Source organism: Limanda limanda, chromosome 20, assembly GCF_963576545.1.
Source record: "Limanda limanda chromosome 20, fLimLim1.1, whole genome shotgun sequence".
NCBI lineage: Eukaryota > Metazoa > Chordata > Actinopteri > Pleuronectiformes > Pleuronectidae > Limanda > Limanda limanda.
The window spans coordinates 21,877,977-21,905,840 of NC_083655.1; the positions used below are offsets into that span (position 1 = coordinate 21,877,977).

At 39.4% G+C, this 27,864-nt stretch overlaps 1 protein-coding gene across 2 annotated transcripts; it reads right to left on the bottom strand.

The window, feature by feature from the left end:
• Positions 1-68: 68 nt before the first annotated feature.
• Positions 69-26,577, bottom strand: abcd3a (ATP-binding cassette, sub-family D (ALD), member 3a). 2 transcript variants are annotated; one of them, XM_061093556.1, is made up of 23 exons: positions 26,428-26,577; positions 24,897-24,930; positions 24,681-24,779; positions 23,478-23,566; positions 21,334-21,403; positions 20,594-20,691; positions 20,082-20,205; positions 16,975-17,031; positions 10,812-10,954; positions 10,668-10,737; positions 9,642-9,711; positions 9,216-9,313; positions 8,642-8,733; positions 6,915-7,006; positions 6,729-6,801; positions 6,588-6,651; positions 6,314-6,391; positions 6,140-6,205; positions 5,609-5,698; positions 5,393-5,512; positions 4,174-4,278; positions 3,480-3,536; positions 69-2,076 (listed from the first exon to the last, which is right to left on the bottom strand). In XM_061093556.1, exons 1-23 carry the CDS (start codon positions 26,535-26,537, stop codon positions 1,999-2,001), a joined length of 1,977 nt encoding a protein of 658 aa, XP_060949539.1. In that variant the 5' UTR covers positions 26,538-26,577; the 3' UTR covers positions 69-1,998. The 2 variants fall into 2 exon arrangements, with proteins under 2 accessions (XP_060949539.1, XP_060949538.1); XM_061093555.1 differs by having other exon boundaries at positions 24,897-24,933.
• Positions 26,578-27,864: the final 1,287 nt, after the last annotated feature.

Genomic DNA, 27,864 nt, shown 5'->3' on the forward strand with positions numbered 1-27,864 from the left:
GAGACTCACTTACCTTCTTTCTCACACACCAACAAAAACAAACCACTGACACAAGAAAAACAGACCACTTTATGAAAATTCCTACATTTTATTGTTTAGTATCTTAAATGCGTGTTTATCCATATAAAACCATGGGTACAACAAAGGCTCCTTCTTCATATTTTCTTAACACAGTCAGTGTAGCAGAAGCGAAACAGGCTGAGTAATGACTGAGAGGTTGGGGAAGGGTCTTTCCTGCATATTCAGGTTACAGCGACGTTCATAGAGAAACCATTATTGCCAGTTCCCAGCTACAGTGTTTACAGTGTGTAAAATCAGTTATTATAATTTTCCAAAGTTCAAATTAATTTACACCTGCCCACCCCAAATTTATTTTTACATTGAAACAGAAATTAATATAAATGCAATTAGATAGCAATGCGATTACAATAATAAAAAGAATAACAATAATGTGCATTACCCTTTTGATGAGAATGACCTCTATTTAAAACATTTTGCTCATATGATTAACCATTGGTTCTCACAGAAACATGATTTAAGAACCTTTTCCTCTTGATGACTACAGACAATGCCCTGCCTCTACTGTGGAGTAAGGGCATACAAACTGAATGAAGTAACACTTTTTCTATAATCACTCTCTTTTCAAAATGGTCAGCACTTCTAACATGGCCACATGTTGACCTTGAACAATATGAGAAATGTACCCTCTTCGAAGAGCCCCTAATTACAGGGACTTCAAATAGGTCATTGAGGTCATTTTGAGGGTAGTAGGACCCATCCTCATGTCCACAGCACCCTGGCAGCTACATCGCATAGAGGACTGTCATTTTACATGTCAGGGTCCTCGATGACAACTAAAGTGTCATTTCAAGCACCCATAACATTTATTACAGCAGGAATTTTCAAAATAATAAAATGACTGGAGAGGAGTGCTGCACTAGCAGCAGATGTGTCCCTAGTCTGTGCCCAAACAGCAGTAATGTACTGTTACATTTGGAAAGTTCTAATCATCAATACTGAATGCCTGAGGGACAGACATATTGCAGTAGCTTCTGACAGACATCCAGGACACTGATATGTAGGTAGGTGGTCACACATTAAGGATACACTTGTGGCTCCACAAATCAGACAAAAATGCTGTCCTTCCACGAGACTGAGTTTACCCAAGAGGCTCGCCGCCATGCTACAGTCAGCCTTTCAAAGCCTTAGTCTACACTTGCTTCAGAAAAATTATATTCTATAACTCTTTGTCCTGTAGCTACGGAAGCTGAGAGTGGGAGTGGTTAAAGATTTTTTTAGTCCCTTAATATGAATGCTTCCTGCTTGATCATTACATTATCTAGAGATAAATGTGGTTCATATTTGGATCAAATGATGAAGATGGTCGGTTGATGATCTAACAGACTTTTTGTTTGAAATTTTACAGCCAGTTTCTGGAGATTTGAGAGTGATTCCAATGTGAATTAATTCAGGATAACAACTTCCTTATTCCAAGTGCTTTTTGGCTAATAACTGGGTAGAGTTGTATTGAGAACATACATGGTATTAGCATCACACGTGTTAGTATCCCAATGTATACAGAAATCAGTAATATCCTTTGCAGGATACTCAAGTAGATACAGTGGAAAATGATGCCTCAAAAGTCACTGTGGTGTGTTCTTTCCACACTACCCTAATGTACGTTACCATTGTACTGCATTACTACCAGATATGACTGCAAATGCAGAGATGACCAAAACTGTGAAGTATACTTTCATCTTCCTTCGATAATTTGAAGTGTATGAAAGTACAACGTAGATGTTAAGTATAATTTACAGGTGTTATATAATCACATTGGACAAATTCCTGATTAGATAGAGTGATGCTTTAAATTAAAACAAAGAAACCAAGGCTGAGTTACAAATGATAAAAACGTATTTTCTCCTTTGAGCTAGCCAGCTTTCTAGTTTAAACTTCTGTCGTGAGTGCAAAGAATGGATGGACTAGTTTTATTAGAAGTTATGAGCCAAATTCCACGGTTTCCTCTGTGATAGGCTTGAACTCGTAGTTTCCTCTCCCGTCCATGTGGAGATAATACTTAATGACAGAGAAAAGAAGAAAGTCGATAAGTACACTATAAAAGGCATTGTAAGTCACACACACTTTTTTCAAAATTTAAGTAAAGCTTATTAAAACTGAGACTTGTCAGTTAAGTGAAGTATCTAATATTTTATCTCAAACTGAATATTCTCAAGAGAACCAGAAGAGTAAAAAGTGCTTGTCATTTTCTGTCATGATAAGGCCTACAGCTTTACACAATATTATCCTGTGTTGTTCTGTCCCCACTGATTATGTATGTAGTCTGATATTTCAACTGGCACACTAAGTTGGAAACAGGGGTGTTCAACATTTTATTCAATAACAATATTAACAGAGAACCTTGTTGTAACTTATTGTTGTAAACTAATATCAGATGATCATATGCAGTAGAAACAATAAATCACACTAACTGCATGTTATGCCAGAGGTATGGATGCACAATAATTATCTGGGCCAAAACATTATTGGATGACGATAAAGATGAATGGGGCAAAAAATATATATTTGTTATTATTCCAACAATTAAATTAATGTTTTGCTGGTGAAGAGCTTGTTTAGTGTTAGTGTGTGTGAGTGTGAGAATGAGTGTGAGTGTGAGTGTGAGTGTGAGTGTGTGTTTCACACTGGTTCTGTCTACACACTCCAGGGTTGCCATGTCCGTTGTTTTCCAATGAAATAAGGCTACTTTGGAAGTGTTGCCACAGGTTGAATTAATGACATAATTTATATATACCACTAAATCCTAAACTGACTGTAGACTCGGAACTGATTTCACACTGAACCTCAATTTGACTCACCTACCAGGGACCAGCTCCCACTCACGGTTCAGGAGGCAGACACCAGCTCTACATTTAAGGTTAGACTTAAAATGCTCCTCTATAATAAAGCTCATAGCTAGAGTTAGCTTTGGTGAGTCCTGAACCATCCCCTTAATTATAGTGCTACAAGCCTTGCCTATTATTATCATTAATATTATCTGGTGCTGATCCTATTAATAAAACATCATTCAATTTAGAAATGTTATTCTTATTACGACAAAATCCAGAAACTTATATAGATAGATACTCTTCAGATTTGTTCTAACCACAGATACATGGACCACTGACGTAAGTGCAGTGAGTATGCTTAGAGTTTTGACTTTAACATGAAAAAAGGTATTATGAACTGGTGTGCTTCAGTTTTCATAGGGCAATCTGATTATTTTAAGTTCCTTTTAAATATAAAAATCAGTATTGGCCAAGAGAAGCAGGACATTTTCTGTTATCAGTATCAGCTCCAAACATTGTTTACATCGTGCATCGCTAACTAGAAGCTAAATCTTCTCAGAGAGGGAAAAATTTTGCTGCAGGAGGATAATGATTTCATATGACAGCTCAGGAGCATGGTTAATAAGTCCTTACCTCATGATGCTTCCACAAAGACTTTCTGTGAGACACCGTGAACAAGCTGATTCCCACCTGTGAATTAAACATAACATAACTGTTGCTGAGTCTGAGTCTGTTGCTGAAAATTACTCACATCAACAGTAAGTGAGTCACTGCATCATCAAACTGCTTGAAAGTGCTTGAGATTTTCATTTTCAAAAACAAAGACCAGCACAAAGTTTTTGCCTAATTCCGTCTCTGCATGATTTTGTTTGAAATGTTTTTTTCTCTGTCAAAATGTCACAATTTACTGATGGATTTTATTTATCAATGTTTTGGTATTTGTTTTGCTGTGTGAACTGTAGCTGCCAGAATAATTTAGGTTTGGTTTGTCGCTGGTTTCAATGAACAATTATATACACAGAGCGAGTCCTCATGTAATGTCAGGGAATATGTAAAACAGCAACAACTATTAAGAAATAATTAATTAAGCTGACATAAAACCTATGAACAGACTATCCTTTAGAGAGGGTGAATGTCTTCACACCACCAGTCACTGATATTTCCACACACTTTATGCAGAGTTATGTCAAACTAGGTCTAAGCGAAAAGTTATTTCTTGTTGCTCCCTTACTGCAATAATGTGTTTGAGTTTATCACAAGTGAGCATATATAAATATGGCTTGTGAGAGATGTGCTATAGTTGTGTGTATGAGTTGCATAGGATTACCGTTCTGCAGTGGCTGTAGATGAAATCCTCAACATCCACACTGACTGCACTGGTGCACTCATCCAGGATAGCAAACTGGGGTTTATGGTAGAACAGTCTGGCCATCTACATTAATGAACAGAAACAGCCACACATTCATCATCTGCTCACATCGGAATCATTAGCAAATCAATAAGTCCAGTATTTGTCTGTACTGATGGATCGAACAGCCTATTGTTACAATTTAATTGAGTTTCATTTGTAAAGTGCCAAAACCTAAAATGCATTATCTCAAGGGACATATTAATGTGGAGACCCAATGATCTTCTTTTGACTCTTGAGGGGGGTTAACTAAATCTCGATCTAAAACCCCACTTTAGCTGTATGTGAGTATGAGCTGTGTTAATCGCCCCACCAACACCATGTTTCATGTAGGGATGCACCGATCCGATATTTGTATCGGTACCGATATTGAAGAAATTTCTAGATCGGGTATCGGTGACAATGGGCCGATCCATATCGGCGGATCTATTCAGTGTAATTCTATGCTGTGCGCTGTGAGTGACGTCATACGCAAGCAACACGCCGTGTTTACAAAATGCAGCGAGCGAAAGGATCAGCTCCCCCGTGTCACTTATGAGTTTAACAGCACACTGGGGGGGGTCCGGTGGCGCCTCACGGCGTCGCTGGTGCGGGGGCTTTTTCTCATTTTCTTGGAACCGCGGGGTGGTGTCCGCCGGAGGGGCCCCCAGCGGGCGACGTAGCTGAGGTGATCCCCGACAAGGGCCCGACACGCGTCCAGAGTCGCCGCCGCTGCCGACCGCCGTACCCGGTCCCCTCCAACGGCCCGCCTTCCGCACCGGCGACGACTCTGGACGCGTGTCGGGCCCTTCTCGGGGATCACCTCAGCTACGTCGCCCGCTGGGGGAACCCTCCGGTCCGGGGGCCCCCCCTCCGGTCGCGCGGGGGGGGGCCCCCCCTCCGGTCGCGCGGGGGGGGGCCCCCCCTCCGGTCGCGCGGGGGGGGCCCTCCGGCGGTGCGCCTCGGCTGGCGCCTAGCAGGTGACTCAGAACTGGTGCGGACCAGGGGAATCCGACTGTTTAATAAGTATCGGATCGGTATCGGCCGATACTAAACCTCAGATATCGGTATCGGAGGTGAAAAAAGCGGCTCGGTGCATCCCTAGTTTCATGTTATGTTTCCAGTACTGCCTGTTGACAGGGAGTGAGTGAGTCCTTACAGCCATCCTCTGCTTTTCTCCTCCACTGAGAACATCCATCCAGTCCTGGACTGAGTCCCAGCTGCCCTCCCTGCCCAGTATATGTCCCAGCTGAACATTGTCCAGGTACTCCTTCAGCACCTAGACACATACAGACAGAGTAAATTGTAAGAACTTAGAGACACACACAGTGATGGAGGTGAAAGTTTTAATTGTGTGGGAGTGTGTTGTGTCCACCTGATCAGAGATGCCTTTTCTCTTCTGTTCTTCATAGGTGTCAGGGTAAATTACTTGATCCCTCAGAGAACCCAGAGTCATGTAGGGTCTCTGGAAAAACAACAGTCAACCAAGTGAAATGTATGATTAGAGGGTTGCATTAATTACTCCTTTGAAAATTTAGTATGTGTTAGTATGTGTTCACAGTTCACATGTGTTATGAGAACTGTATTACAAGTTTACAGTGAAACTTGTATATATGGCAGAAATATTTGATTACATTTTCTTATTGATTATATATTTCTCGGTTGGCTGAAATAATTGGCTGGTACTAGCTCATCACAAAAGATTTACACAATTAAAGGTACTATTTATCTTCAATTATCGGTCTTTGCTTCATGAATCCAGGATCAGTTTGCATCCAACACATTATTCTTTGTCAAACTGAATTTCCCAAACATAAACCAAATTGTTACCAAAACCTAAAGCTGGTACATAGCTGGCACTGAGGGAGGTTTTTTTTAGCTGTTAATGGTGGAAAAGACTATTTACCTGTGGAACATAGAACAGCTTTCCTCGTTCAGGTTTTGTCAGTTGTCCGCCAAACAGAGGCCACAACTTAAAAAGACGTGTAGAGAAATAAACACATAAGTACACCACATGTGCTATACTGACAAAATGATTATGTTGTACTTTCCAGTCATTAATAACTGGAAGGTTTCTCACCTCTCCAAGTACTCTGAACAGAGAACTCTTTCCACAGCCATTTGGTCCACAAACCAGGACATTGGTGCCTGAGCTCACCTTCAGACCCCAGAGAAACAACGAAAGGTTTGAATACAACGTTACAGAGAAACTTGTACTCATATTAGTAAAATCATGGTATATGTTTGAGAAGCTTAACTAAAGTTCAAGCTAAGTCCTTCATTCTTATTATTATTCAGTGAATCCCAGTTGTCCTTTCTGGCACTGACATGAATATCAAAGATGAGAGCTGTACCTCAAATGTGAGGTCCTTTATGAGGATGTCTCCATTGGGTGTTGCTAGAGGGGTGTGGTCAAACCTGCAAAAAACAAAATATGAGTTCATTAAAAGAACGGAAAAATGCTGATATATTAAAAATACAAATAATAGACTTACTTAATGGTGTTATCTCTGTGAATAATTTGACCACTTCCTGGCACCAGTAGGACTTTCTCTGTAGTGTCCGTTTCTGAGGGGAATGGAAGAAAAATCGGTAAAGCTGTTTGGCAGCAAAGCTCCATTTATATGTGATGAAAACTAATTTATCTGACATATTTCTATGTGATTAGGAGTTACTTGTACCCTTGTCTTGCTGGGAAACCATGGTGCGCTCATATTTGCCAGCATTCAGTTCTTTCAGGACTTTCATGAGTTCTGTAATACGAGACGTGAATCTGTAGGAACAAACACATGAAAAAGACAAATTTGAATTTGTCAAAACAGTTTTGAGTTCTGTCTGATTTGCAAGGGATGATATGATATTTCATTCACGCCAAACACACAAGATAATATCAGCCGCTCTGCAGGGAGATCAGATTTACTCACATTTAAAAAAGAAAACAAAAATAAAGTCAGAAGCAAGAAAGGGTCATCATTCAAGAATAGTCACAAAGCATCTGTTACCAAACCTATTTTCTATGTTGATTATGTTGTTCATTTGACAGGTACAGGGCTCAATACATTCATCTGACCACACATGTAATGCCTTGGCAGTGGCCAGGGATGTGCATCTTGACAAAGTGAAAGCTAACAGTTGATTGTAATTAATTCAAATATTACAATTGGAAAACAGAATTGACAAATGAGATTATGGGCCATGAATTAGTGGATGTACCTGTCATTTAGTTTATAACACAGAATATTAAACTTAGCTTCGGCTCACCATGATGTTTGCTGTTAACTTCATCATGATTCTTGGGCTGAATTTGTTACTTGAATAACTCAAATAACTTGATTGCAAAAAATCATTGGTTAAAATTCCAAAGCTTCATTTGATCTATATAACTATGCACTGCTCAGTGGTCATGGTGTTTCGAACAGACGAACTGCTGTGCACAGCCTCACGCCCGCGCCATACTCTCTGCATGTGCAGCCTGTAATGGCTTGTTTACATGTTGTTCACACAGGCAACATGTCTGCTGCGTGCCTGCAGCGGAGCTTTTACTTAAGGTTTCAGGTATGACTGTATTCCTCGAATAAAAGTATATATATGCAACTAAATGCCACAAAACTATGGGATGAAGCTGTGCATCTTCTTGCCCTGTGATAACCAATCAAATCGAATATACTTTACTGTCCCCATCGGGAAATTCTTCTTGGACCAAAATGCTGCAGCAGCTGCATAACGGGCAGAACCTTGTTAGATTCATTCAACAGACACGCAAGTGCGCTTTTATTTTGGAAAGTGCACAGGATGTGTTGCAAATAATTATCTATTTGACAGTCTCTCTAGAAGAACAGGGCTAAGTGTCCCCAAGCAAATGTTGGTTTCATTAACAATTTAGGGTTAGGGTTAACCACTAAGTATGTGCAGCCATGTAAACTTTTAAAAATAATTAAGGGAACACTTTAGTCAGTTAAACTTAAAGGATATCAATCTTTCCCTTTAGGAAGCACAAGAGAGTGTGAATCAATTTCACCTGCTTTGGTGCAAATGAAAGTGACAAAAGATGCAATGGAGGAGCAAAAGCAGGACAACCCCAAAAAGGAAATGGTTTTGCATGTGGTGGCCATAGACAATTGCTCTCTCTTTGTCCTTTCTGACTGATTATTCTCTAGGTTTGTGTTCGGCTAGTGTTCTTGTCATTACTGGTAGCATGAGATTGTGCCCACAGCCCAATCAGGTTGCACAGGTAGTCCAGCTCCTCCAGGATGGCACATGCCCTGTCTTGATTAATAACCATTTTCGCTGTCTACCTTTTTTTCCTATGTCTTCCGCAATGTTTTCTTGCACTATCTTCTTTCTGTGTCAACTTTTTCTATGAGCCCATTCATTTAAATAAAAAAATTCAAAATTCTCTAATACCCACCCTGAGAGGCGGGTCATCTCTCGGCCAGCCAGTACAATCCTGCCCAGGGCCTGGGACAATCTGAGGAGCATTCTCCCACTCTGGTAGTAGTCCTGCAGGTCACAATGGTCCAGTTTACATTAGTAAAACCTCAAATATTTCAAACCAAAATTTGTGTTTTGTTTTTTCCAAAAGCAATTGTCATTTAAAGATGTCACAAGAAATAATAAATCTTTATTATAAGCCCCTTATTATTAAGACTACTTTAAGCTGTGTGCTTATGGAGCTCTGCGTGCTGACTGGCTTGAAAGGTATATGCTGCATAAACATACATGCCAGGCTTCCATTCGTTTCCATTTCCGTTTTAGTGCAGTAAAAATTTGACTCGTTAAAAACCAAAGGGGCATACACTGTACTGCTTGCCATAAAGATGCATTTCTATTTTTAAATTCCACGTATTAATTTGATACCAATAGGCATGTGACAAGCAGACAATCTACATCTAAATGAAACATCAGCTTAATGAAATGAATGTAATGTAATGTACATCGGATTTTGACCAGAAGGCCAATGTGTGTGTGCTTTTTTCTCTAACCTCCAGCAGCACAGACTGTGTGCTGTGCAGGTGTCGGGGGTGGGACAGGTTTAGGAAAGGCCGGCTAACCACCAAATAGCCCACCACAGTGGCCAGGTCTGCAGAGAAACGTGATGTTGATACATGAAAAAAAAAAATATAATTTGCATAACCATTCAACAGTTCAAATTTGCTCAAATTCTATAGAAATCATCATCATATAGACAGAGAATGGGATGTATTTCACTTGCTCTTGTGATCAAGGTGATTAATATAAAAACAGTATGTACAATTAAAGAAAACTTCCAATTTACATTTGTAATCATGGAATCCATCTAAAGTTTCATGAAAATAGAAATCCAATTTTTTTGTAAAGGGAAGAGAGTTTCTAATTTCATTTATAGGACCTAAATGTTGTCGATTAAACTATGAAATATAAATACTTACACTTGGCAATCATGCTGTCTACAAATCCCATAGAGAAGCGAAAGAAGATGAAGTTATGCAAGTGGTCAACCTGGAAGAGCAAAAATGTGGAGAACATTTTTTTTCAACTTTTTTTATTTAGATAAAAGATTCAAGTGTAGCTGTTGCATTTTTACAACTACCGTTTACTAAATGTTTCTCATGCAGAGTTTTTTTTTCATAAGTCTTGGACCATGGTTATGTTAAATATTATGTTACTGCAGTTTGAAGAGTAACTTCACACCCCCTGAAAATGTTAATATTGCTCACCATCAGTTGTTTAACACTGCTGCATAATTGTGGAGGATTACACCAGGACAAAACTGACCAAAACCTATACTACGAATCCCATCTTAAAGGGTAGTGTAATTGTTTTTTTTATTATTTCAGAAACATAGCCAAGTCTTTTATCTCACATACAGATCTGGAAAAACTCACTCCCCTACTTTCTTCTCACATTGACTGCTGTAACTCCCTTTATACTGGTCTTACTCAGAAATCAACCCACCGTCTACAGAATGCTGTAGACCAGTCCAGAATGCTGCTGCTCGGCTTCCAACACAATCCATACAATTGTACCATATCACCACTGTTACAGCAACCTTGTATTCGCTGCTTGTTTATTTTATGATTGATTTATTTTCAAAAGCATACATGGGCTGGCCCCTCCATGTATTTCAGACCTTTGATCGTTCTCCGAGCCTAGACACAGTCTGAAGTCTAAGCTGAAAAAAAAAGGACACAGAGCCTTTTCTGTGAGAGCCCCTACACTTTGGAACAATCTGCCAGAAGAGAGAAGACTTGCAAACGGTTAACTGTTTGATCTCAAATTTTTGTAAAAAAAAGAAGCTTTTATCTTCTGATTTTTACTGCTTTTATTATCTGTATCTCTTTTGTCTTATTTTTATTGTTTGTTGTAAAGCACTTTGTTAATTGTATTGAAAAGTGCTATAAAATGAAATAAACACATTATGTCTTTGTGGGAAACACTGCCAAAATGTTACCAACCAGTTTCTTGAACGTGGCATGGATGGTCTGTTTTTCCCTCGTGTTCCCATTGTAGAAGGCAATCTCCTCACTGGAGAGAAACAAAAGAACAGATAAATACATTGTATTCAAAAAATGCTGTTACAGAGTAATGTTTACTGTTACCTGTTGGTGATGAGGCGAGAGTTTACATAACGGTACTCTCCCTCGTAGCGCTGCTCTGTGACTGTCATCTTGCCCATTGGCCTCCTCAGTCTAGTCAGGAACAGACCTGAGATCAACAAGTATGCCATCATGACAGTTGGGCCCTACGTAGGTGAGGGAAGGTAAAGACAATCAATTAATTTCATACATTCAGACAATAGGATGTGAGAAGATTGTGTGTGAGTGACTGCTAGTCTCTGTCCCTCTGCACACACAAACTGATTCAAGTATTCAGTTATTAATCGATGATGTCCGATCATGACTCCGGATTGTTCCGCTCACTATGACCCTGATGTCCTGAATGTGCGTGTCACGTCTCGTGTTGTGAAACAGGTTTAAACATGTGTCTCATAAGCTCTAGAGCTCAGAAAGTGTGGACCACGGCCCCCTGGTGGGCCGTGAAGCCACTGCTGGTGGCCGTGATAGGTCATTAGAAATTAAATAGATAGAAAAGTTTCAGATTTGTAAGTAAGCGTTGATTACCACAAAAAATTATGATTGATTAAAAAAAAATAATAATCATCACAGTTAATGAAACAAAGACATGAGATATAAATTCCACGTTGTTTTTATTTTATCTGACCTATAAAGCAGGTGTCCTTGTTTTTGCTGACCTTCACATTAACACTTGAACGCATCATTAGCGGGGAATCATAGGTGAGGGAGAGCTTTGTTGTGTGCTGTGTCGAGCAAGATGGAGCAGAGGAAAGCTGCTAATGACGAAGGGGAATCAGAAAGTCCACCTGAATCATTCAAAACTAAAAAGAGGACTCGCAGAAAGGACTCAAGTGAGTACCAGTGTTTCCCCTACCATTCTATTAGGGGGGCGCTGCGCCCCCCAACGGCACCTCCCGCCCCCCCTGGAAGGTCAAATTAATTATTTATTTAATTTTTTAATATAGCGCCAGATGTCTACATAAATCATTTTAAGGTTACATTTCCTATAAAACAGGTCTATAGCTTGCATTTCTGTCTCGACATGGTCGCGCGGTTAGAGTTCTCCTCTGCTCTCTGTATCGCGCACGGCGGAGTTCCATCCAAATGCGCGCACACACAGACACATTCGGCACACACAGGTGAGCAACCTCCCACCAGCGGACAGAGAGCATTCATCTGAAAACATGTCGCATGAACCACCTGAGAAGCAGTTAAAAATATCCTCGCTTTTTAAACGCTCCCAGGTGGATGATAGTAACACGGCTGAGGGGTAGAGTGGTCGTCCTCCAACCTGAAGGTCGGCGGTTCGATCCCCAGTCTGAACCATCTGCATGCCGAAGTGTCCTTGGGCAAGATGCTGAACCCTCAATAGCCCCACATAGAATAACAAAGTGCTGCAAGTAGATGCACTGTATGAATGTGTGTGTGAATGGGTGAATGTGAAACTGTACTGTAAAGCGCTTTGAGTGGTCTTCATCAGACTAGAAAAGCGCTATATAAATACAAATCCATTTACCATTTACCCACTCTCCTGCGCGTGGCAGCCAGATGAGCTCTCCTGCTACAGGTCCGAGTACAGAAAAGAGTCACATGTTGCACGCCCTGCACGCCCCCACCGGATGACAGGTTCTGACCCCGCTTGGCTGTCAGAGGGGAAATACTCCCCCTGGTTGTACAAGACTGATCTTGGTAACTTTAGCATTACACCGGACCACGCAATTCTCCAGTGCGCAGGCGCCTGGCTGTTCTCACGGGACTAACATTTCTCAGCGCCGGACAGCCCGCGATTCTGCTTTCTCCGCTTGTTGTAGTTAACCATGAACGCGCCTCGCAACCTCAGCCTGAACCATTATTAACCCCCGCTGCGTCACTTCCTTCTATCACTGTTTAATCTTAAGATTTTTATTATAGACGGAAGTTTCAAAACGGTAACTTAACACAAACGAGGGTTATGGCGAAGTGCTCTATTCTAACTAGTCCTGTTTGATTGCTGTGGTAACAGTGATTTCAGGTGGTAGAGAAGTAGTTATGGGAAGAATGCTAGTAGGATCTCGACTTTAGTCTTCTTTCACTTTAAGCGCATGCTCCATAACGTTTTTACAGCGATTTCAACCACTCCGCTCCAACGTTTCCGTGTTTTCGTGACAGGGCTTTGTGTAGACACGTACATAAGTACCGGATCCAAAAATTTTTCCGGATTCCGGCAATCCAGGTTACTTATGGAAGTCAGTAAATACATACATTACATACATAGATATATACATGCATGCATAAATAAATAGATAGCCAGATAGATAGATAGATAGATAAATTACAGTTCGTAGAGAATGAATAGGGAGATTATTTCAGTTTTCTTTTTGGTTTTAGGCAGTGGTGGGAAGTAACAAAGTAGAAATACTTTGTTACTGTACTTAAGTAGATTTTTCACAAATCTGTACTTTACTTGAGTATTTATTTTCCTGACGACTTTTTACTTTTACTCGCTACATTTGAGCACAAATATCTGTACCTTCCACTTCTTACATTCTCAAAACTGGCTTGTTACTTGAGCAGCGGAGGTTGGCGCAACATGCACATTTACACACGGCGCACCTCTCTCTCGCCTTCAGGCTCCTGCAGGAGCTCGGTTCAGTCTTTATTATTAGGGCCCGAGCACTGACAGGCACTGACAGACGTGAGGCCCTATTGAAATTGTAAGGATTATTATTCAGGCAAATGAATTTGCTTTTTGAGGGCTTTTTTTAGGTGACTTTACATAATTTTTTGAAGGTATTCCTTTTTCGATTCACATTCGTTTTCCCTTTCCTGCTTCGTGTTAACATCTGCACATAAATACATAGCTCGAAGCAGCAAGTGGTTAACTTTTCTAAAAGAAAATATTGGAAGTAGTTGGTTTAAACAAAAACTGTTGGCAAATAGACTATCATTGGTTGGCCGTGTCTACTTAGTCTTACACGTCCACGTAAACAAAACAAACAGATTTAAAACAAGTCGAGATGGAAAAACAAACAACACAACCAATTATATAAGCAAATGCAAAAACAACTTTCAGCCAACACAACCAAAAACAAACACTGTGTCATGGACTACTGCATATTCACGCACACAATTCAGGTTTTTTAATGGACCTTGCCAAATGGAACCCTGGGTAATCAGTTTTCCACTCACTATAATGCCAATCTAATTTTTGCAAAGATATTATATATCTATATATTGCCAATTCCAATCCTTAGTCACCCTTTGTGCTGACTCAACACAACTTAGAAGCTGTTCAGTCTTTATATATGTTTTGTACAAACTGGCTAATGTGTACAACTTCAAGCAGGGTTGTGTCTTCACTTTGTTGTCCCTACAGGCAAGATACCCTACAGGTGTATTGTCACCCTGCTGGAAACAAATGCAAACACAAACGCAGGCCCATTCAGTGAAGATAGTCTAATGATAAATAAACAGGCTTACATGTAGATGCGTGGACAAGCTGGCGGGCAGGTATACAGGCAGGTAAACATCCAGGCAGTTACAAAATACAGCTAATAGACACAAAAGGTTCATTTGGTCTATTAGTGGAAGGTCTATTAGTAGAATCAGATTCTTTGTTGTCGCTAGAAGTTCAGATGCACTTGTCCAATACTATTTTAACCTCAGCATCTCGGGTTCAAAATTTGTAAAATTATACATTATATATATAGTGTTGTTATAATTTTTCAGTCAGTTAAAATAAATCCTGAACTGAACAATTTTGGGTTGTTTGGTGTCTGTATAGGCCTACTATAAAAAACACTTCGCATTTTTAATTTTGGTACTTGTGCTTTTACTTTTGATACTTAAGTACATTTAATATGAGCAACTCTAAGACTTTTACTCAAGTCATTTTCTGGCGGGTGACTTTTACTTTAACCAGAGTCACTTTCAAGTAAGATATCTGTACTTTTACTCAAGTATGGCTTTCAAGTACTTTATACACCACTGGTTTTAGGAATGTTCTGTCGAAAATGCAGACAGCATAAACAGGCAGTTGAGAGAGGAAACCAGACCCGGCCATTTATAGAGTCTCCCTGCCAGTCCTACAGAAGGGACAAACTGGACAAACACATGACGTCTGAGCATCACAGAATAACCTGTCATCGCCGGTCTGAAATCCAATGTACAGTTCAAAATCATTAAAAGAATCACATTAACATCAGGATTCCTTTAAGTTTTTGTGTCCGGGTCTGCCCCCCCCCCCCCCCCCAAAAGCTGTAAACCAATGGGAAACACTGAATACCTGACGCTGGCCCACAGAGGACAACCCCCAAGCCTGTGTATGTGCTGTGTGCTGAGATGCTAGCTAACAAGTCCCTGGGACCATGTTAAGTGTGCCGCCGCGATTAAGAAAATAAACATAGACAATATTTATCCAAGCCCCGAGCCTCTTTTAAAAATACGCCGGGAGAGCATCTGAGCCAGCTACGTGATGTTGCCGCGGGGCAACTTAAATTCCTTAAGTATATTTGGTTACGCCTCAAATGTGTTTTTCTTCTCCCTGATATTCTTGTTTTGCTCTGTTATACAAAGAGCAAGAATATTTTTTTAAAAATACACTATTTACACTTCATGTTTTTTTACATTGGTTGCTTTGCAAATTGTTATGCATAAATGTGGATGTTATTGGATTTGCACTGCATATACCTACGTTCATATACAATTATTTTAGCTATAAAATGAATAATATGTTTGGTAATAGATAATTATAGTCCTGTGTGTGGATCATAGAGTTGTGATTTAAGGTGTGGGTGGGCCATACACATTTTTCAGTTTTCAAATTGGGCCGCGACATTCTTAAGTTTGGGAACGGCAGCTCTAGAATCAGTCCTGTACGTGTCCTTATAACTTGTGATAAATTCTGTGGTTTATTGTTATTGTTAACTAAGACCAGGGGTCGGCAACCCGCGGCTCTGGAGCCACATGCAGCCCTACACCCCCTCTCCGTGGCTCACTATACAGTGTTGTGCATATTTTTCGCGAACGTGAACTTAATAAATCAGTTTTCATATGGTGAACGTGAACGTAAGGGAACGTCAAGTTAATTTATTAAATTGCATCAGGCAAGTATGAAATACCAGGAGCAGGCGAGTGTGTGAGAGGTGTGTTCCAAGACAGCACACACACACACACAGGCCCCGGGGCTCCGCCCCTCGCACTTGCTCAGAGAGACACAGTGAGATCAGAGCTTGTTCACATGAAGCAGCCGCTCAGTGGAAAGTCCACCGAGTTCCTCTGGTCTCAGATGCTCAGAGATCAGAGCCGCAGCTTCTTGATCAGAGCAGAAGCTGCAGTTGGTTTGTACCAGCTTCAGTTTCTGTGTCTGCCTCTAGTCTGACCTGCTCTCACTTTTTGTTTTAATATTTCGTCAACTAAAATATGCGTCACATCCTATTACGTCTATGGCCCGGCGCTCTTCCCTGCAGGTGGCTAGTCTAGAGTTTCCGACCCCCGGCCTCAGTAAACTAATCATGGATAAATCCCAAAAAAGAAAAGTCTGGGAGGAAAATACAGAGTTTAATTCTGCTTGGACAAATTAATTTGCTTTCATTGCCAACGATGCAGGTTTACCTGTATGCTTAGTGTGTGGCGAGGAATTAGCAACAACAAAAATGTTATGTTGAAAGACATTTCCAGAGCAAGAACAAAGCATTTGCTGAAAAGTATCAAGCTGGAGTAGAGCGAAAAAAGCATACTTCTGTGTTTGATTTAAGTAGGCCTACACATGTATTTTGTTCTCCTCTTCACAAGAGTTTGGTGTTTTCCTTTCTTTTAACAGGTAAACTTTGCAATAAAATGTCAACAGTTTTCTTTATTGCTGTTATATAATTTCATAAATGCAAAAAAATATAGTTTTTATATATATATAGTATATCTATATATGCAACTTTATAATCTTTGTTATCAAATATGTTGTGCGGCTTCAGACAAATTTTATTTGGGGGAAGAGGGGCCAAAACTAAACTTTTGTTAGTACAGGTTGCCTACCCCTGACATAGACCAACCTGGAGGAACACGACCGTTACCAAACATATGAAAAGTTTGGACCTAATGTCTCAGTGAGGTTGTCATTTAAGAAGGTTTGATTTGTGTATTTTTTTTATTTACATGGACTGAGAGGAAGAGGAGAATAACAAAATCTGTTTGCCTTAGGCAATCTACTTACCTGAGCACCAATGGCACTTGTCAGCTTGAAGATGTACAGACCAATATCCAGAATAGGCTGCAGACAAAAGAAACAAATATTTGTAAATAACACTAGTAGACAATAAATGATAGACGTGTTGAAACATCCTGGTATATACTGCTTGTAATGTCACTTTTTCCAAACATAGTAACACTTCGAAAGTTCAATTTAAAGAAACACACACCTTGCAGGACCTGTCTGAATTTGATTTGTCATTGATTAACAATGCATATAGGCAATTCGCACATTTAAAAAAACATGTGAATACCTAATGGGTAGGGGCACATTTTCCTTGGCCCATTCTCTCCCTGCACCTCTGCTGGCCTCTATACTACGGTTGTAGTGTACACTGCTAAGGTACTGTGCATCCTAGAAAATTGTAGAATATTTCCCAGCAGACAGTTCAGACTAGGGTTGTCACGATACCAAAATTATGACTTTACACTATACCTGCCAAAATTTATACTATACCTGCCAAAATATCACGATACCCGATACTTTCGATACGATACCACTAAAAAGATACAATACCACAAATACGATACGATACCACAAATACGATACGATACTGGTATATTTATCTATGATAGTAATAAATAAGACATCTGTAAGGTTCCCTTTTTTACCAGCTTGTTCCTGCCCAGCTTTTTCAACACTTAACAAATAGCATTCATATTAGTATTAGCCTACAGCAAGATATTAATGAAATCTACACGGTGACATCATAGAATTTATTATACAGGGCTATGTAGGCCTATTGTCTGTATCTGACTATATGACTACATAGTTATGTGGTTAAACACCAACTGAGGAAAATCATACATAAGTATGAGTTACATAATTTTACAGATGTGTGTTGTGAGGTGAAAAAAACCTAAAGCTATTTGGGTTGGGTACATTAAGGATGGACACATAATTAAAGGGCAATTTCTCCCTTTTATTGAAAAACAATGAAAAACATGACACCTGAGCGAGTGAGTGGGGGCGGGGCCCCGGGGCCTGTGTGTGTGTATCTGCACTGTGTGGGCGCGGGCGCGCAATCACACACCCTCCTGTTTTTTTCATGCTGCTCTGATACGATACTGATTGGACAAATGAACGTGGCTTTCCCTCACGTTACGTTCAACATATGATCACTGCACAGGGAGCCACTGCAGAGGGGCTGAGGAGCCGCGGGTTGCGACCCCTGGCTCCGGAGAAACACAACTTGTTTTACTGCTCCGCCGTTAAAGAGATGTGGATGTCAAAACATTAGCTCTGCTATACAACATTAGTTCCGCTTCACATTTCCCCCTCCCGGTCACGCGCCCAACCTGTTATGTCCCCGCACCGGTCGCGCCACACAGTTTGAGAGAGAATCACCTTCAACAAGCCGAGGACGGTCGGCTCGGCCATGTCTCCCCTGAGATCACTCGCTGTGAGTGAGGTCTGCCTCCTGTTGCATGTGTGAGAGCTGGGTAGCCCCGCCCCTTGCAGTCAATGCGTGCAGGCAGCGTGAGAGGGAGCGGAACAGTGAGTGCGCTCTGATTGCGTGCTATTTTAATGAAGTACCGGTACTAAAAATATGCAAAACCGTATCGTTTTTAACATTAGGTTACCACGGTACCTTTCTAGTACCGGTACACCGTGCAACTAGCCTGACGTTGTCATACTCATAATTCTAGTCAGAATATGAGTCTGATACTGCTCCATTGGGCTGTGATTATGGGGCGTGTTTCAACCGAACCAAGAAACAAAATGCCTCTTCGCTCAATTGGATAGACCTACAACCAATCAGAGCAACGTAGTATGTGACGTATGTCAAGCGACGCATAGTTGTTGTCAGTTGTCTGTTTCACGAGTTTATTCACTTAAATAAATCAATAGAAATGCTGCAAATGCCGCTCGTAAATTCACCGGAGGCAAAGCCCCCAGGAAGCAGCTGGAGACCAGGGCTGCTCGTGAGAGCCCCGGCCGCCGCCGGCGTTAAGAAGCCCCACCGCTACCGACCCGGTACCGTTACCGGCTGGTAGCGAAGCTCTGAGAGAGATCCGTCGCTACCAGAAATCTACGGAGCTGCTGATCCACAAGCTGCGCTTCCAGAGCTCCGCTGTCAGGGCTCTGCAGGAGGCCAGCGAGGAGTAAAAACGGCAGTTAATAATTTTTTTCAAGCATACACTTACATGTTGCTCCAACATTAACTGCAACAGCGTCCCAACATGTGTCTTTTTTGTCTCATATGTGCTGAGGAGCGTAGCGCCGCGCCCCCCCCGCCCACTCTCTTTTTATTGCAGCATCAGGGCCAACTGATAAATTAAACTTTTTCCGAATCCCGTAGGAAGGACGGCAAAAACATCTTTTCGATCTACAAATGCCTTGATCGTGTTCCTCTGTTCCTCTTTCAAAATGAATGCGCTGAACCTATACATAGAGGGGACTTTTGCCTCTTTCCTGCAACTCCAAGAAAGGTTTAATTTACCGAGGAATAAGTTTTTCAGATATCTTCAGATTAGGAATTATGTCAGAACACACCTCCCTAATTTCGAGAAGGGTACACACTGTTGTCTTTTTTCTTTTCTTTTTTGTCCTGTCCTTTTTGTTTCATCTGTTTTGTTGATGCAGGGCATTGCTTGTTTACTTACTATTCTTTTTTGTCATTAGTCTTTTTTGTCAGGGATTACTTTTTTCACCTTCTGTAAAAAACAAAGGAAACATAACTGTCGACTGTTAATTTCTCTGTTATGTGATTGGTTTCCCAATAAACATATTTGAAACAAAATGAATGCGCTGTTGATGTCTCCTATAACAGACTCAATAGCAGCATCTACACATCTCAGCTCTCCAGCGGCAGGCATGTTTGTGGAAAACAAAGTCAACCCAAGCGCTCTTTGGTGACGTGATTGATTACGTCACTGTAGATCATCTGTCCATCATCGTATAAAGCCCGCCCTGACAATTTGATTGGTCTGAACCGCTTCGGTTCGATCATAGTTTCTCCCCAACGGAGCAATGCCAGACCGAACTTCCCGAACTCAAATGTTGTGGGCGGGGCTAAGTTCGTCTGGCACCCAGGCTACCGTGCAACACTAGTTCAGACAGTCTGGTACCTTGCTTAGGTTGGAATAAAGGTCCACCACACTGTTGCAGAACTTCTCCACATCTTGTGTCAATAGCTGGTCTGCATTGGCTATCCGGTTGTCCAGATTTCCCATTTTGTAGAAGGTGAAACCTCTGAAGAGGAATAACACAGGTGAACACTTGGAAACACACATGCAGTTCTACAGGTGAGTGAAAAGTCAGAGAACCACAGGATCTCCATGTGGTCAATTTAACAATTTCAGTTTCATCTTTCTTTCTTAGAATAACCACTCGATCTTTCCCACAAACAGATAAGGTTATTTTGTTCCATCAAATTTAAATTTGCTAATAAATGCATCTCACAATAAGCTGTTGAGTTCTGGTCCAATCTAACAATTGAGCCAAAGTTTCAGTTTTTATGTCGTGTTTGTTTAGTGTTATATGTTACATGTATGTATGTTAAATGTTTATGTTATATGCCTATCACAGTTATTATCAAATAATAGGATTACGATGGTACAGCATATACTGTAGTACTTACTGCAGATACTGGTCATACAAGTTCTCTGTTAGCCTCTCACGAAACCTCAGCTTCAACTCATATAGGCCTAACTTCAAGAAGTTGTTCACCAAGGCAATCTGGAATGATCCACAATGACAATTACAAAACAAGTTGCAGGGTTTTACAGTCCATATAATAATGTTTGTTTCCAATAAGAGGGATAGGATAGAGAATGAGGATATCATGCACTAGCAGAATATTAAGTATTGTTTAATAAGAGCAATGCAAACTCAAATCTTAAAGAATCAGAAATTCTAAGAAGTAATCCACGTTTTTCTATTTGCCAACAAATCAACAATAAATGTATCCTGCTAACAAGTATTATGTGTATCAAAGTTTGATATTGCTTATTATTTTATGCCATAGATCCCAGCATACTTTATTTTGACTCAATATCATACCAGCCTGCTGCAATAAACAGTTGATAGGAAAATGGGGATCAATCGGCCAGGGAATGACCTCCAACAAATTCTTCCTGTTTAAGTAATCGTTGCTAAAAGCTACAGCAGCCAGCTGTGTAAAGAATCTAATGATACATTTTCAAAAATGAAACTAGACTGTATGTTGATGTATATACTAAGATTTACTACAGAAGAAACCACTTCACATTGAACTACAAATGTTACACAATAATAATAAAAATAGCAATAATATAAATGTAGGAATGAATATCATACTTCAAAGCGTGTCTAAAAGAAAAAGTTTAAAAAATGACTTACAAGTGGCATGAATTTCATGAAGCTGAACAAGAAAATCTTGAAATCTTTTGTTGAGCGACCGATAATTGCACTGCAAACCACAACATGCACAAAGATGAGCAAACATCACCAAGTAGGTCATTAAACTATCAGCAAAAAAACACAAGATTTATTCATACCCTCCCAAGTTGCTTCCCAACTAAATTTGGTAAAAATCTGTCAATGTTTTGTCAAGTTCTTTTGTAGTGTTTTTATACAGCACCCCTTTAATGCTTTAAAAAGTTTATTTCGATATCATGTTTACAATCAAAATTCACAGAAACCGCTAAACATAATCAGTAATTGTAACCTCAAGAATAGCTTGCGGGATTATCAGTTAATAAAAGTGTCCCTTTTTAACTGTAACTTTAGTTGTTTTATTTACTTTAACCTGTTATGGGAATATACTTGAATACACTGTTAAGTTGTTACAACTGTATTCTACATTTTCAGATGGTAAATTGATTGAGGGTCAGCAGTATTGATTCATGACTTTAAGTTGATGAATTAAATAGGCAATGACCTGTGAATTTGACTTTTAAACTGAAAGAAGTTACAAGACCATATATTTTTACTCTCAGGAAAGCCTTTGTAGTGGACACAATGTTTTTTCCCTAAATCACTATACCTAATCATTTTAATTTTTGCACTGATCTCAGTTTTTTTTTATTACATGATGACACATGAACACAAAACTTAAATGGAATTACATTTTTAAATTCTTTCCAGTTAATACTAACAGTATTAATTTCACGACCAGCTAAACCCACACTTCAGTGTTATGGCTGAAGGAAGTGTAGAAAACAAAAAAGACCAACACAACTTACAAAGCAGTTAGAGTTAGTGGTTATAAACTTGTCTTTCCACCTCTATGAGAACATGTGACAGTTACCCCTGGTATGACTGATATGTAGGAACAAAAGTGCTTCTTAAATAATCTGATGTCTCTGCTTATTATACCGCTGTGGAGAATCAAAATAAAGTCATCAGATCCTGCAAGGAATTAAATAACAATACATTATAGGACAGCCTGAGCATTTTTATTAATACTCAAGAGAACATTAACAGCTTGATACAATGACTGACCTAAAACTGGCAGAAGCAGAAAGCAAATTATAATGTAACTGTAAAAACTGATTGGTGGAATACAGAAATACCTGTTTAAATGTGTATCATAACCATGGCCAATGAATTGGACAAATGAGTTGCTGTGGTTTAGGAGGGAGAGCAGATTCTCGACTAATCAGGGGGTTGGCAATTTGATCCCAGTTTCCTTCATATTGCCTGCCTAAGTGTCCTTGGGCAAGATTCTGAACCCCAAATCGTGCAAGCAGTATATGACTGATGCATTATAGTAGGATGCACTATGAATGCAAAACTGTACTGTAACGCATTTTGAGTGGCCATCAAGGCTGGAAAGGCACTATATAAATACAGACCATTTACAGTATTAATTTTGGATGCTTCTGGAAATACATTTCTACTTATTGAGAATTTTCAACTGACAAATCAGACTTAATAACAACCTTTATTTCCTTTATTAAATTATAAATACAGTATCCATTATTAAAATCAGAAACAAATCCTGTCTAGTCAGGATGGTGAGAAACTAGCGCAAGCATTAGTTACCTCCAGACTGGACTCTCTCTCTCTCTCTCTACCCAACCTGTGGAGGCAGATGGCCTTCATTGAACGATATACTGCAACTGTTTAGTGTTACAAAAGGTAGGACTAGATATTTTATGAATTTACCTTCCTCGAATCACGATAACAACAAAGGCCCTTTGGATGTTGCAGGGTAAATTTGAAGTAGCAGCTTTTGTTTTTTATTGGCCTGGTGCAACATGACCAATGGTATTAGATGTGCTGTTTAAAGTGAGGCTCCTGGGACAATGAAAGCATTTTTCATACCTACAGTATTGGAATATTGAAACAATAAAACAAGAGCAAAAAGTGTCATTGTCCTTATAATTACTGACTGCACAATATCATATTTAGTTTTCCAATCTGTGAACATAAGACTGAGAGAGTTGTCATGGCTGCTACATAATAACACGATAATATTAAGATGACTATTTAGAAAGAGCTATTTTAAACTTTAAATAACAATCCACATAGAATCTGACCTTTCAATCATGGTGCCGTTCTGGATCATCCATACGTCACAGTAGGTCCTGGTCACTAACATGGCAGCGATAAGCATTAGGTATCCAGTCTGTGGTGGAGAGAATAGTTAGGAGAGCCTGTAAAACATTGCCTATCATAAAGTCCTTTATCATACTGCCCTTGACTCTGCTTCTATCTGCTGGGCTGATCGGATAAGGCGGAATGAAAAACCAAGAGCCATGTGACTGTGACCTTTAATTATGGAGCTAAGGTATCTGTGTCAAAGGGCTCCTCTCTCTGTCATGTCATATTGAATAATGTCTCAAATATTCTGTTCCATCACATCCCAAAGGTGTTCAACTGGATGGAAATTTTTTGACTTGGGAGGTGACTCACTTTTCATGTTCATTGAATCAGTTTGAGACGACTTGTATTTTGTGACATGGCCAAAAAAGGATGATGATTGACAGCAATAATACTCAATAGACAGTGGCATTCGACGGGTTATTGTCATTAAGGTCCTAAGTCTGTCAAGAAAACATTCCCCACACCAGTAAATTGTTTCTGTGTACACTGCAGCTTCAGATTTGTGTTCTCTGCTGACAGGAGTTGAACCTGCCTTGGTTTATACTGTTGGAGACCATCATCAACAAGATGTTTCCTTCCAAAGACGTGCTGCTCACTAGATGATTTTTTGTTTTTCATACGATCTTAAATAACTCTTGAGACTGTTTTGTGTGAAAATGTTATGAGATCAGCAGTTTCAGAAAGCTCATACCAGCCCATCTGACACCAATAATCATGTCATGGTCACTGCGATCAAACTTTCATCATTCTGATGTTATGGAAACACTGTGTCGACCTGTTGGTCTGTTTTATTCCTGTAATCTAACTTGTTACAAATAATATAGCTGTGGTGATATTCTTTGTGTCACAGACACTCGTCCATTCTAAATAGAACTTTTAATTCAAAATCCATAATTAACTCTGTCTAGGTGTATTTGTGTGTCTGGTATTACCACAAATAATTAAATTAAAGTTAATCCAATTTAGTTCCCTCATTAAAAATCAAGTACTACTCGACCCTGATTAACCATGAGATTTCCCCAGTCTGTCTAACTTTCCTGTACTGATGGTGTTACAAAGCTTGTAACATTGGTGTACTACTGTAAATACAAACATGGTAAAGAATATACAAGTTTATCAGCAATTCTTTGTCATACCTCCATGCAGAATAATCGAGGCACCAGGATCCGTACAATCTGGAAGATTCTGAGGAAGAAATCCTTGTCCACTCCTGCTCGATCTTTTCTGCCATCTTTCTGTAAAAAGAGATACAACAATGGTTCTCTGTGATTCTACTACAGCCATTAATAAAAATGTTTAAAACAAACTTTAAAGGCTTCAGACACTCAAATTTGAAAATAAGACTTAAGTACCTCAGTGTTCAAGACAAGATCAGAGCCTCCTTTTCTACTGCAAAGAAAGAGCAAATCAGACTGATTATGAAGCTGATTTAAAATTAAGTAAGTAAGCAAAATATACTTTTAATCAGCAGGGTTAGCACATCACTTCTAAAACAAAACTTCACTGGTAAGGTGCCATTTGTTCAATACAAAAAAATATCAACGATATATAAATACAAACCATTTACCAGCAACTGCTATGTGATTATTTGATTTCGAACTTTATTAAATTTTTTGACTCATCAATTAGTGATAACAAAACAATTCAAAATGCAGTATATAAAGCTTTTATATTTCTAGTTGTATTAGAGTGTTTGGGGCAATGTCGCAAATCAGCATTATAATACTGTTGTTAGGAGTCAGACTGGTATGGATATTCGGCAAATGCCAATACCGATATTAGGGACTAATAGGACCCTTATAACAAAGAAATGTAATAGATGCTAGATATTTTACAGTTAAACCATAAACTTTACTATAAATTACTATAGTTAAAACACAAAATAAGTCAATATACAGTACTTGAAAATAATATAGAAATGTCTTTGTACATAAAATGTAAACATAAATGCACATTGTTTTTTCTGTAAACTAAAAGTTTTTATATTGACAAACAAACGCTGAAAACGTATACAGGTATGTCTGTAAAGGCCTATATCGACAGATTTGTATCTGCCAACTGATAAATTGGTAAATAATAACCAAACTACTTTACAGACACATTCACAGCGAACATAATGCAAGACAGTTAACCCAACAGGTTTGGAATCAAGGATAAACAGTGTCTTTTGGTGAGTAACAATCAAAATAAACAGAGATGCTTGCATGGAAAAAAAAATGTTTGGACACCTGGGGCTTACAACAGTATAAATAAAAGGCCCTTAGGAAAAGTGTTATGGACACAGTAAACACCCCTTTAAAGAACAAGTTACAAACAGTTTTTCTAGATAACAGTTGTTAGGGTCGAAGAAAGGATCCATTTTAAGGTTGTCTTCCTGCTCAAATTAACCTTTAAAACGTTAATCTGATATACTAATACACTTAAACAATTTTATTTCTCCTCTTATAATCAATCTTCTAAGCATAACCGCTTATAGCAATTCGGAATGGTCGAGGAGACTTTGCTGGTAAGACGGATACAATTCAGTTAACCATTTAAAAATGGAAACTATTCTGTCCAAGCCAAACGCGTTACAGAGTAATAATGTCAGAGAGATTAGTTATAAAGAAGCCAATGGTTAACTCCACTCGGAGACACGACTGAACATATCAAGTCGTTAACGAGTTGGCGCAAGCTACACAAATCCACCATTTAATGGTGTCGATTTAGTAATTAGTGACAGGCATTAACATGGTCACGGTAAATGTGGTTCTTCGGTCAGGGAAATGAGAGTGACAGGAGGTCGATGTCACCTGCTTGAACGACGAGGGAGAAGCAGCTAACTAGCATCCCGATATCCTGGTTTTCTGCGCTTCAATGTGGACGTTAGTGTTAATAACTTACCCGTCCTGTCTGTGCGTCCGTCGTCTGCGTTTCAGCAGGTATAAAACCAGCAAAACGCCACCTGCTATTGAGGAATTCTTTGCTGTTACATATCTACTGAAGGCCGCCATGTTTCTGACACAGCGACCGATTAGTTGGTCGCTTTGGAACTCTGGGAGTTGCAACGTCTTCTTCTCCTTTCTTTTCCTCACAACAGATCACACCTCCCCCTAGTGGACAACATAACAGTACTCTCCAGTTTGACATGCGTCAGCAGAGATCCTTCCTCAACTGAGTCCAGTGTGAATTCAACTTTTAATTCGACCATGTTTTTTACTAAAAACCAACGACTAAAAACATTAATAAATGAATGTGATGAAGAAATTTGGCCCATTGGTATTTTTGAGTAGGGCACATTTTCCAATAACATTGAGTCATTGAGAAGGGGTGGGTTGAGTATTTCAAGTAGTAAAGAGTAGTTCAAATAAAAAGTGTAGACAATGTGTGCAGAGTATTAGAATTCTACTGCATCTGGAAAATTGTTAAATGTCAAAAAATTCAATGTCAGGTCTTAGTTAATTCTTTTGCATTTATCCTTCTACATGACCAGATACCGATTTGTCAGTGTAATTTGAGACAGGCAATCCTTTAAATTAATTTGAGTACTATAGGAAGGTAATTTGTGACTTTTGTATCTGTCCTGTGATGACCCCTGACCCTGACCCTGAAAGACCTCAGTCAAATAAATGAGCACATATTCCCAGTTAAAGTTTAACAAAGATGAAGTATGACCAATGAATCTGCCAGAGGAAGTTGGACAGCACCACAAAACTGGAAAAACATATAAAAGAAGTTACCTATTATTTTGGCGTCAATGGCAGGGAATAGTAGACATATCAAATATTTTTTCACTGCAGCCATGATTTGTTTCCCTGTTTTGGATATGTTGTTTGACATATTTAGTATCAAAGCCTCCCAGTTTTGTGAACTATTCAGTTATTTTTAACAACTTACTGTATGCTATGGCCAATACACTGGCCAAAAGATTGATCTGTCCTGAGCACGACAGTGCAAGGACCTATTGTTTTTGCTCCGTTTATTCTTCTTTTGACAAAAGAAGTGCCTTTTTGGGGACCTTAATAAACTCGAAAACTCATCAAAGTCTGCGGTTGAGTCAGATCTGGTGAAAATGTACATATTTTAAGGTGATCGGGGACATGCGTCCAAAGATTGCTCAATAGCGCCCCCTACAAATTTTCAATGTGGGTCTTCCTATTCATTTTCTAGTAATGAAAATCAGCACACAAGTCATGTCATGCCCAGATGCAAAAAAATCCTCTTGAGACTCTTCCCCACACCCAAAAGAAAGTGATGAGTTTTTTTGTTTTAGATTGAATATGAAATTTGGGGTGATTTTTGGCATTTTGAGTCTTGTTTGAAAATAAATCTATAGGTGCA